The sequence below is a fragment of the Trachypithecus francoisi genome, unplaced genomic scaffold (assembly GCF_009764315.1).
Source record: "Trachypithecus francoisi isolate TF-2019V2 unplaced genomic scaffold, Tfra_2.0 Lachesis_group11, whole genome shotgun sequence".
Classification (NCBI taxonomy): Eukaryota; Metazoa; Chordata; class Mammalia; order Primates; family Cercopithecidae; genus Trachypithecus; species Trachypithecus francoisi.
In genome coordinates this window covers 94,583,151-94,596,131 of record NW_022681456.1, presented here as the reverse complement: position 1 = coordinate 94,596,131, position 12,981 = coordinate 94,583,151, and the positions used below count along the sequence as shown (strand labels likewise).

At 36.9% G+C, this 12,981-nt stretch overlaps 1 protein-coding gene across 1 annotated transcript in view; it reads left to right on the top strand.

The window, feature by feature from the left end:
• LRRK2 (leucine rich repeat kinase 2) overlaps positions 1-12,981 on the top strand; it is a 160,294-nt gene that overhangs the window by 120,157 nt on the left and 27,156 nt on the right. The window contains exons 40-41 of the mRNA XM_033222425.1: positions 1,922-2,112; positions 7,206-7,366. Of these exons, the coding sequence (XP_033078316.1) occupies positions 1,922-2,112; positions 7,206-7,366 (352 nt within the window). The remainder of the gene's footprint in view (positions 1-1,921; positions 2,113-7,205; positions 7,367-12,981) is intronic.

The following is a 12,981-nucleotide window of genomic DNA, read 5'->3' as shown; positions in this document are numbered from 1 at the left end:
GTACTATTATGCTCTTTTTTCTTTGTAATCAGTGAGTTGCTTTTCCAGGATAGAAAATTTGGATTAGGCCTCTGTCTGTGCCTATGAAAATAAGTAGAGCTAACTTAACTTGTTCTCATCAGTTTTAACCAACTGAGCTAATCAGACATGGGCATTAAGAAAAGATTTTATCTACTAAGCAAATATGATCACAGTCTGAAACTTTGTTATTGGAAAATCCCCTCTCAGGGTGTTCAGCCTTTCTTCTTCAGCTTGCAGAATTCTCCAAGTTTCAGTTTCCTGATAAATCGGTGGGTGCTGCTACTCCACATCTTTGAAGCTGGTTGTTAAGAAGCAGCACTTCTACAGCGATCACAGTTTAAAGCATGAATCAATTTAACATCACATAAGCTATAAATTTCAACGGAGTTACAGTTTCAGAGTAAAGTGCAATAAACAGTATAAAGTGAATCTGGAATTCAAGTCCAACAATGTCATAAAAGAGGCTGTGAAGTCTCACATGATGTGGGCCACAGAGAGGATTGTTGCCATTCAGATCTTAGCTCAAATACTACCACATCCTCGGAGTGGCCCGCCACGGGTCACCCTTATGAAGCCAATCCCTCTGTTCAAGCCAAAATGTATCTCAGACTTTTTTTGAATTGCAGAGAGATTGTTGCAGCCAGGGATTGCATTAGTAAGGGTGGCCCATGGTGGGCCACTCCAAAGATGTAGTAATATTTGAGCTAAGATCTGAATGCCAAGAAGACTTCAGCCATGTGAAGGGTGGAGGGATTTCTAGGGAGAGGGGTCAGCACAGGCAAAGACCCTCTGATGGGAAGAAGCTGAGCACAGCTTGGGATTGAATGAATGCCAGTGTGGCTGAAGGGTGGTGAATGAAGGGGAGGGGGAAAGGAGAAGGTCTGGGAGGCCTGGGCATGATCAGATCAGGCGGTGAGGCCATGGAAGTAGATGGGATTTTCATCTAAGAAAAATGAGAAGTCTTCAGAGAGTTTTCAGGAGGGGATGATATATATTTCTTTGAAGTTGAGCGTTATCCACGGTAAACTTTTGTAGTCATTAAACCAGAGATTACAGGCAGATTTTTCCTCATATGCCAGTTGCAGCTGATTAGTAGTGGCTATAGAGAATCCTGGGCTGAGAAGGCTTCTGTGGCTAACTAGAATTCAGCAGACGAGTTTGCCATGGCCCATTAGTATGACTGTACTGTGTGCACTGTTTCTGCATTAGATGTCTGACAAAAGCAGAGCCAAAGGAAAAATAGAACTTAACAATTTAATTCTGACAATACAGTTGACCCTTGAAAAACATAAAGGTCGGGGTGCTGACCCCTTGTGCAGTCAAAAATTTGCATATAACTTTTGACCTCCCCCAAAAACTGAACCACTGATAGCCCTCTGTTGACTGGAAGCTTTGCTGATAACACAAACACTTGATTAACACATGTTTTGGATGTTATCTGTATTATATACTCCATTCTTACCATAAAGCAAGCTAGAGTAAAGAATATTTTATTTAAAAAATCATAAGGAAGAGAAATATATTTACTCTTCATTAAGTAGAAGTGGATCATTATAAAGGTCTTCATCCTCATCATCTTCACATTGAGTGGGCTGAGGAGGGGGAGATAGAGGAAAGGTGTGTCTTGGTGTCTCAAGAGTGGCAGAGGTGGAAGAAAATTTATGTATATGTGGACTCAGGCACTTCAAACCTATGTTGTCCAAGGGTCAACTGTAGTTTCAAAACCAGCTTTTTATTACTGAAAATATGTAAAAAAAAACTCAGAGAAGAAATGGAAAGTTTGCTCTGATCCAGTCATCCAGAGAAATCCATAGTCACCCTGTTGATGCACTTTAAAGAAGGAGATACGTGGGTAAGACCTGATGGTGAATTACTCTTATATGATTTTGGACTTTTGCAGGAGCTGGTGGTGCTTTGCCACCTCCACCACCCCAGTTTGATATCTTTGCTGGCAGCTGGTATTCGTCCCCGGATGTTGGTGATGGAGTTAGCCTCCAGGGGTTCCTTGGATCGCCTGCTTCAGCAGGACAAAGCCAGCCTCACTAGAACCCTACAGCACAGGATTGCACTCCATGTGGCTGATGGTTTGAGGTAAGCAGGTCGTGTTGTTTAACATTCAGTGCATGACAAGTATGACCCCAGACTTACCCTCAGGTTCCGAGAACACTTCCCAGGAACACCGTGCCCCAGTAACAATTTACAAACAATTTGAATGAAAACTACCATTTCCCTGATCAAATTTGGTAATTTCAGAAAATAAGAGTATGAAAACCATGTAGAACCTCATAGCAAGTAGTAATAGACTTTGAACCCACAAGTTCGGCTGTGGAACCCATAATTTTCACCCTGTACTGATCTGCCTTCTGTACAAATGTATAAGTTAGGCTTCACAGTATCAAATTGAGGGTCAATTACATGATTCCAGTGAGGAAAGATGAGTCCATACTTCTCAAGGGGACTAGAGTGATTCACGTTGGATTCTTCGGTATGACCATCTCACATGTCTCAGAGGCACACCTATCCATGCAGCCAGAGCAAGCTTTGGAGAGGGAGCACACTGGAGTGGAAAATGTTGTCTTTGAAGACAAAAGGCCTGGGATTAATCACTATTCCACACACTTAGTAACTGTGATTTTATATCTCTGATTCCTATTTTTTGAATAGTCTGTGAACCATGACTTATATTTAATGCATAAAATTGTGATGACCTCTGTAATAATGGAAGACATTCCAGATGAAACTCTTGATGTCCTCTCTGCCATTGCTCCCCAACCCCAGTCACCTCTTTACACCTGAGAGTCACCTTTCATTCTTTTCTTTCTCTCTCATTTCATAGCTAATCCTTTAGCAAATCTTTCAGCTCTGCCACCAAAATATATCTTAATGCTTCTAACAATTTCTCTCACTAACATCTGAGCCAGTATAATCTCTCATTGCCTTTCAGTCCCCTGCTTCAATCTCTGTCTCATGATACATCCCATTCTTCACACAGCTACTGGGGTGATTTTTCTAACATGAAAGTTGGATCAGGCCTTGTTTCTGTTATCAACCCTCCCCTGCCTTATTTCTTGGGCAGGGTGCTCAACCACTCCTATCCCTGAGGTTCCTTGCAGATACCAGAGGCTTTATATTGGCTATTGATTTCACTCAGGAATGTCTGACTCCCAGATGTGCTCTCTACTTATTATAAAGGATCATATGAATCCTTTCATTGAGGACTCTCAGCACAGAGGATGTCCCCGATGACCCTTTGTCTCTCCAGCCTCTATAGGAGTATTGCTGCCTAGGATTTTTTATGTTTTCATTTTTTAAAAAATTTATTTATTGTCTGTCTTGCCATCAGAATCTAAGTACCATTAAAGGAGGGACTTTTCATCCTGTTCACCATTGTATCTCTAGTTCCTAAAATAGTAAGCCTTCAGAATTATTGTATTGACAGTAGGGGAAGAGGGAGAAACGAGGAAAGAAGGAAAACAGTGCCTGGTGCATAGTAGCCAAGCAGTGTATGCAACTTTCCTTCTCTTCTGAAATGCTATGAATATGCCTTTTAGGTAGTATCCAGAAATGTCCCTTCCTGAAAGGGTCCAGAAACTACTGAAAACTGTCCAGGTTATGAAATGAAACAGGGGGCAGGGATTTGCATTTGAGTTGATATTTCTACTTTTGAACACCAGGGGGAACCTTGGGTTAAATTAATGTAGGTAAAGTGCAGCTTAGTCTCCTGTATTTCAATGCCTTCTTTCCTTCATTTAACTAACTCTAGGTTCAGTTTTTCCCTAATTCTTCCACAAATCCGCGAAGTGTTTATTTATAAAGTGAAGAATTGCTATTTTTTTTTTTGCTTAACACTGTTCGAAACACCTTATCTCTAAAATGACTTATTCTAGTTCTGTGAAACCTTACTTTAAACAACAAATCCAGCAGTTTCTGATGAAGTAAATGAAATGTCAGCATATTTAAAATAATTTGCCTAATTTGTTCTTAGCTTAATGCCAGAAAAGCTTTCTGGATTTTGTATCACAAAAGGCTAGTAGATTTCAGTATCTATCAATCTTCTAACAGCACTAAGTAATTTTTAAAACTCGGCATTAAGGTTTATTTTCCCAAGTATGTTTTAGCACAGAAAAGAAAATCATGCTCCTTTGGAGTCCCTTGAACGCTGGAGCTGTTTAGAGTGACATACAAGAACTTTCTTCACGTTATGTGCTCTCCCTCCATCTTGCTTTTACCTGTTAGCTTACCTCTCCAATTCAATCCACTTCCTTTGAACTCTTTATCATAATTCTATAAAACTTATGAAAATATAATCACCTCTGTTTTCTATATGTTTCTGTGTTTCAATATCTTCAAAATGGAATGTACTGCCTTGGTACATCACCCACTATAAATCTATTATTTCTGCTATATCCCACACTTGCCAGGCCAGGATACTTGTTGTCCCATCCAGGCCAAACACCTTTCCCCAAAAGCAACTATGCATTTGTCCACCAGGTCCTTGACTCTATTTTGCATTATCTTTTTAGTCAATTCATTTACTTTTATGCCGCTTACTGCTGCCTTGGTTCAGCATGTCCAGGGAATTATCAGAATTTCTTTTCTAAAATAAAAATCAATTTATGCTTGCAATTCCATGGCAGTTCTCACTTATCTGCAAAGTGCATCCAAACTCTTGGCATAGCATCAAAGCTCTTTCTGTATGCCTCTTGCTTCCCTTTGCAGCCCCTGCCATCCTACTGCCCACACTGCATTCTAGCCATGCTGACAGTCTTGAATTTTCAGTTATGCTCATGTCTCTCCATCACTGTATTTGTTATTCTTCTCTTTCCACCAAGTTGTCTGCCTAGAGAGCTCATTTTCCTTAAGAATTTCCTCACATGTCATCTCTACTGTGAAGCTCAAATGTGTCATGAAGTGTTAGCTTCTCTAACTTGTGTTTCTTGCACACGCTCTGTGCAAGACATTGTCTTAGGTGCTAAAGAGGGAAAGCTAGATATTATATTGTTCTTGAGGTTGAAAGCTTACCGTCTAGTGGGAGACTCAACTTTGCTGTCTTTACCTCAATGTTTTTCTCCCTCTGTGCTTCCCTAGCATGTGGTAGTTACATATTTCTGGAACCTTGCTTGAACACCTGTTTGAGGACTGTTTGAGCACAATCCTTCTGGATTGTGACACCCTCAAGAGAGCAGATATACAAAGATGGCTTTGTATACTAAATGGCCCTCATAGATACCTAGTACATATTTGTCAGATGAATGAATGCATTCTATTTTTGGAATAATTCTATTCAGAATGAGATAAAGTTTACTTTAAGCTATGAAGAAAGAAGTTTCTTAGCAACTCTTAAAATAATCACAATCAAAGAATGACTGTTTAACTTAATATAAACCAGTTTGTTTTAATAAAATATTTGACAATAGTCATGGTTACACAATGTATAAATTATGGCTAAATTATTGTCAGGAAGGAAAGATCCCTACTTATTATTTCAAAAGCTATTTTGCTAGTCTATTAAAAGCTATTAAAACTGCACTTCTTAAGATTAAATTCTATAATTGAACATTTTAACTAACCAAGATATCTCTTTCCCACTGACATTATTTCAAATTAAGCTTAACTATTCCTTTTTAGCCTTTGGAAAGTATTCTGAGTCTGTGTTCTATAAATATACTTAGAGAGGCATGTCTTATAAAGGATTTGGATACTGTTCAGTGATGTATGACTTGGCTTTAGTTTTTTTATTCTTAATCTCTCAGCTTTTCTCTTCAGCATGGCAAGAGTACCTAATGGCCTTTCAGTAAGCCCTTAGTAAATTTTTCTTTCAAGCCCATTACTTACTGTGAAGGTCAACTTCATTAGTGTATTTATCTTATTTTTTTCAGCCCAAAATAGGTATATTGAAATGAATGGGCCTAATGTCAAATGTCCCAACTACATCCTGGAAGAGAGAGAATCTTCTGCTGTATTAGCTGATGCAATTAAATAATGTGTACTCTCCAGGCCATCATACAATTCAAAGTTCAGGGTATCATTGCCGCTCTCTTCTAATCCTTCCAAAAGTGATTGGTATTAGGTAATGGAGTAACTATTAATTGATATAATGTGAGCCAAAACTAACAGTCACGAATAAGCAAAGAATTTAAATTTAACTCCATTAAGTCTTGTGAAAAATTATTTTCAACCTAGGTTGTCACATAGCTGTGACATCACATGAAATGCTGTAGTCAATTTGACATCATGGGGCAGAGAAGACAGAGTTGGAAATCAGAATTTTATAGACATATAATGTGATAATAGCATTAGTAGCTGAGACATGGTAAGCTCACTGACCATGTTTCCAGAATGGATAAGACCTGGTTGAGACGAAAACTTTATGTTATTTTTTTGTATTAACTAGCTTTTACTCTTTGCCTGAAATGTTCAACTCTAGTTGCTCATGATTGCATGGGTTAGTCTCCAAAAGGATGGAATTTAATGTTACCCATCATCTTTTCCAAGACAATGTTTTATTCATTCTAACTCAGCCCAAAATACTCTTTTTTAACCTTAATATCTAACATGATTAGGTTTATGGTAAATTATATACTCAAACAGAAGAAGAGACTAATAGCAAGCAAAAGTCTTATTTTTCATTTGTTTTCATCCAAAAAGTAGAAAATATTTTCCAAACGTTGGGAAACATTTTGGTCAGAAAAATAAATATCAATGGTAAATAGAAGAGGAAAAATTTTAAATCTGAGCTAAACCTCTATATGGTTTTAAGAAAATCAAAACTATTAAATAAATGGCAAGTACAACAAAATCCCATCAATTCTTATTTAACTTATTTGAAATAGCTAAAATATTCACATGATTATTGAGGGAATTCAGAATTGCCTTTAAGTAATTGTTCATATATACTAAAGAAAAGTCTCCAAAAATTGGGTCTTTGCCTGAGATAGATTTGTCTTAAAATTGAAATCATTCGCTTATCAGATTTGACCCTTTTTTAAAGCATAACTTTACTTTGTAATATTAGACTTGTATGTTTTGATTTTCTTCTATAATACCACTTAACTTTAAGGGTCAAAGTGAGCACAGAATTTTTGATGCTTGGCATAATGGACATGTGTATTTAAGGAAATTAGGAGAGAAATTATTATAATGTAATCACATTTGAATAAGATTTCCTGTGCATTTTCTGGCAGATACCTCCACTCAGCCATGATTATATACCGAGACTTGAAGCCCCACAATGTGCTGCTTTTCACACTGTATCCCAATGCTGCCATCATTGCAAAGATTGCTGACTACGGCATTGCTCAGTACTGCTGTAGAATGGGGATAAAAACGTCAGAGGGTACACCAGGTAGGTGATCAGGTTTGTCTCATAATTCTGTCTTCAGGATGGATAACCACTGACCTCAGATATGAGTTCAGAAGAGTCAAAAGGAAACCAGAGTCTATCACATTGGGAACAGAGGTTTACTGTGTGAAAAATTGCAAACATTACATTGTGATTTTTATCATTGTATTTTATAGGAAAAAAGACAATTGATGTAATTTTTCAGGGCAAAAACTGAATAAAAAAGAAGAGGACGTTTGATATCAAGTTATGTTTTTATAAGTTAGATTTTTAGATTCTTTAGATACTCTAGAGGTTGTAAGAAGTAACAGCAAAAACTTCAGTCTAGGTACTGTTGACACTTGTGAGGCAAATCAAATTCAGGTCCACAAATTCTTTTTCATAACTCTGAAAACCCCAAGTTTTTTTTTTAATAACTAATTTGGTGTCAAAACCTAAGCAAACTGACTTGATGCTTATTACAGTCTTTATTTCTCATGCCCAGTGTGAATATGCATACATTTTGCTGCAGAAATATATACATGTTGGAGTACAGGGGGCCGGCCCTGACCCTTCAAAGGGTTTCTGTGCACATCACTATCTACCCCAGGAATATTCCCTCCCTTTCTCAGTTCCCACTCCACTTCTTCTACTCAAATTCATCAGGATATCAAGCTCAGATTCCTAAAAAGCAGTTATGGGGCCAGTGATCTGTACAGACATGTTGTCTCAGACATCAGTTTGAGCAGGAAATACAACATTTAGGGGTTGGCATTTGTTTGGAGGGGGGGATCACTCTATCTTTAGGGAAACTTTATATAGTTAGTTATTTGTAAGTAAAATTACAGGTGGCTGTACATCATCTTGATGATTGCAACTCAGTTAAATCACCATGCCTGACACAGAAGAAAATATGCTAGAGGATATCTCACTAGGGAAAAGGTTCTAGTTCAATTCCTGCCCACTCAACTTTTGTATTTAGATAAACAAATGGCTCCAGATTCCAATGCCTGGTTTTATTTTTGCTCCAAATACATATATACTCTTTTGTTTTGCATAGGTACATTTTAGAAGTAGACTGTGTATTCTCATAAACACTTCAAAGTGTATGTTCTGGCTGAGAGTGTCTCTGTGTAGTTTAGTGAAATTAATTATCATTTTTTTCAGTACCATGCTGTGCGTCAGGCCCAGTGCCAGGTATATTAGAGACAAGATCTCTTACCCTCATGCCAGGGCTGAAAGTTAGCTATTATTTTCTCATTTGCCAAATGAGAAAACTGAGGCTCAGGGAGATTATATAACTTGCAGAATATCACTCAGTAATTGGCCGAGATAAGAATTCAGTCTGAATGAGAACCAGATCCAGAGATATTTGGCTTTAAATTCTATAGTCTCTCCTAAACCATATGTGACTCTAACATGAAGAAGCTTATTTAATTTTCCCTATTAAAAAAGTCAAACCAAAACAACAGAGCCATGAATAGCAAATATTGTCAATGAGAGGTTTGGAAAAACAATCTTAAAGGATGAAATTCCATAGACCTCATATATTCTCACCTGAAAAAAGTGGGCACAGGACAGTGATTTTCTTTTGGAAGATCTGCTCATTTTTGTCATAGGACATGAAGGTGGACGGGACCACTCAGTTTCTTCTTTCTGCATCTCCCAACCGAGTCTTTCTGTTCATGGGGTGAAAATCTGTTGTTGAAGCCTTGTCTACTTAATTGGACAGTGGAACTCTCGGGTCCCTATGGGCTGTGCTCTTGTACTTGAGCTCTGCTTCTCCGCTCTGTGGTATGGGTCAGCTAGCAGCCCACTCAGTTCACCTTGGTTCAGACTCATGGCCTTTCATTTTCAGTATCTGACTTCTGGTTTTGCTCAATACCTGTCTAAAATGTAATACCCATCTGATTCTTCATACTAAGCCACACAATTGCTCCTGATCCCTTTTAATCTCCAATATTGAATGGTGGTAACATAAATATGGAGACAGATCATGACAGAAACCCAGGGCCTAATCTTTTGTGCCCACTCTTCTCATAGGCTTCTTAATACTTTGGAAGCTTTTTTTTTTTTTTCTGGCTGTAACCTAGATTTTCCCTTTATCATTACTCTGTTATTGTTAGAGCACTTCTAATTATCTTAGCCCTAAACTCTGCCTCCAATTTTAAATAACAATAATTCTCACTCCTGCTAATACTGCTACTAGTACTACCATCACCAAACTTTTTCTTCCCCAAAGCAGTTCTGTTTGGGAAGAAAATAGTTCCCTCTCATACAATTTCAGTTATCTTCTTGTCTTTTCTGTTTAATGAATCTTCCTGTTAATGTTACATCTTTTAACATGGAAACTTCTAGAGAAACAAAAGATGATGGATTTGTTAAACTTTTTGGGTGCAGTTTTATACTAACTCTTACCAAAGTGTGTGCATTATGAGTGTGGGTCTGTGACAGCTGTAATAGGAAAAGAACCTTCCAGAGCATGAGTGATGTGCTGGGCTTGTGCTTAGCTCTGTCCATGAGTTGAGCATCTCAATCCTTAGGACCCTCTGATATATGTGCTATTACTATTTCTAGTCTATAGATACAGAGATTAAAGTTTAGAGAGTATTCAAAAACATTTACAAGATCCTATAGGACAAAACTGTAAGACAAAATGCATACCCAAGCAGCCTGAGAGCAGAGCTCCTGTCCAGCCCTGTGATAGCTGGGGACGCAGAAACAGAAACAATGCAATTATTGACAAGGGCCGTGGTGCCATGTCTGTCCATATTTTGAAAATAATTATGGTATGGATATTTTCACCTTTAAATAACTTGGAGAGTTTCAGCATTAACTCGGTCAAATGGATATATTTATATCATATTCGGTTGGGAGTGACAGTTAATTCTGGGTCCGGTGGCAATTGCACTTGACTGAGATGAATGCTGACTGATGGCTTTAACATTTAACTAATGTGATATTATTTAACACACCCACATAAATACTACAGTCTTTGGGTAAATAAAATGTTACTGGCTGGACATACACGAATATCTGATGGAGATTATGGAACATATTCTACTCATACTTCTCTGAAAGTAAAAAATAAAGTATATGTTTCAGTACACAATGTGATATATATTCAGACTTCATTCATAAATTTCTCTTATTCTTCATCTATGGATCCTTTCTTTATTTACTTACTGCATTTGTTAAAATGCAGGCTTCTCTGAAAAATTATTTCTAAAAATAGTTTTTAGACAATCATATTTTCTCAATTATTTTAACATTATAATCATTATGATAATTCTCCAAGGGGAAATTATACTTATTTTTTATTCATTTATTCATTCATTTGGCAACAATATATTGAACATTTGCCAAGCACCAAACTGGCTCTGCCGCTTAATAGTGGCATGACGTTCATCAGGAAATTGTTAGTGCAATCAAGAACACTAGAGATTCACTGGGAGAATTTAAAGAAGCTTTTAGAAGGGTATTATATTAGAATTGAGGCACTTGATGAATCTATAAATAATATTATGTTTTCATGCTAGAGATCGTGCCAATGAAGATACTTACTTTGAAAGGGGGAAGATGAGAAGTTTCAAAGCATTTCCATATTGAAGTAAATATTCATTTCCATATCTTCACAGTTATCTTCTCAGAGTTCTCTGACTCATTGTGAAAAAAAATTCCAACCTTCTGCACAGCTCTACGATCTTTGAATTGTTGCCTAGAGGGGTAAAAACTATTCTAAAAGGATGTGTGCGCTGGATGAGAATTTAGAATTAGATGAAATGACCCCTAGAGTCTTTTCCTGCTTTAAGAGCCTGTGATTCCAAATTCTCACAGTGCATTTATCAAGAAAAAAATATGCTGAACATTTTAGTAGTTTTTGAATAGTACCTGGATAAAATAGATACCTAATAAATGTGCTCAATGAATGATAAATAACTGATTAAGATTTAAATAAACCTCCCAAATCTCTTTCACATTCTAAGAAGGGAAGCATAAAGGTTGTTAATGAACTAGTGACTGTGTGGGTAGCTCATTATTTTTAAGTGCTCTTGACTTTGCTGTTCATTATCTGTGTGGCCTTGGGAAAATACATACATTTTGAAAGGATTATGTCATTTGTAAAATAGAAAGTCCTTATCTGTCTACCACAGATGATTCTTGTGCATATCAAATGAAATATTCAATAAGGCATCTGTAAAATAGTAGAGAGAGATGAATTAGGAGCTATTGTGATTTGTTTACATTATGTCACAGGTGCACTTTATTAGGGATATGTTTTAGAGCTATCTTAATTATGCAATTCTTTAACTTAGATTGTGAGAATGATATTATGGTTATATAGGAAAATGCCCTTATTCTAAGGAAATGTATAATATATTTAGGTCTGAAACATTGTATCTGTAACTTAATCTAGTATATAAATTATGCTAATTTACATGATAATTATATGTAATTATATTACTATGTTACTATGTATACAATCTATTTACATGCATATATGTGGGAGAATGTTATCAGTTAGTGTAGTAGGAGTTAATCATGCTCAAATTCGATGTCTCCACCCTTCCAGCTCTTCATGCTTTTCCAGCATGGTGAGGACTGCTGAGCTCCATCTTTTGCTGGTAGTCTCTCTGTCAAATAGAACTGTTTGCAAATTCAGTCATTTACTCCTTGAAGGCTATGAATTCATACTTTGTTATATTTTTCTGGCTGCATATTTAAATTACTCTTACAATCATATAAGTTCATTGTAAAAATTTTCGAAATAAAAAGGAAGATAAAATGTACAGATAATTTTAGCAAATGAAATAATAATTATATTGGGATATTTTCTTCTTAGATTTTAATTTGTACATTCCCGTCAACTTTTTATTTTGAAAATGTTTAAGCCTACAGAACAGTTGAAAGAGTAGTACAGGCCAAGTGCAATGGCTCCTGCCTGTAATCCCAGCACTTTGGGAGGCTGAGGTGGGTGGATCACTTGAGGTCAGGAGTTCAAGACCAGCCTGGCCAACATGGTGAAATCCCGTGTCTACTAAAAATACAAAAATTAGCTGGGCATGGTGGTGGGCGCCTGTAATCCCTGCTACTCCGGAGGCTGAGGCAGGTGAATCGCTTGAAACCAGGAGGTGGAGGTTGCAGCGAGCCGAGATCACACCACTGCACTCCAGCCTGGGCAAGAGAATGAGATCTCCATCTCAAAAAAAAAAAGAAAGAAAGAATAGTACAGCATACACTTATATACCCTACACATAAATTCATTGATTATTTACTTTTTGCCCTACTTGTTCTTTCTTGCTCTGTTTGCATATGAATGAATTGCTGAAATTAAGTTGTAGACATCATGCCATGTCATCTCTGAACAGTGTGTGTATTTCTTTAGAATAAGGATGTTTACTTACATGATTGTAATACCATTATCACAGCTAAGAAAATAATTCAGTTGATTTTTTCCACATATTTGATAACTTTCTGTCTATCCAGGATTCTGTCCTACATTTTCTTTTAATTTATGTCATAGCGTATCATCTTAGAAAGTGATCCTTAAGTTACTGCATGGTATACATTGTTTAATTGTTTAACCATTTCCCTTTGTGATTGGATTTCTTTAGGTTGTTTATATTTTTATTATTATC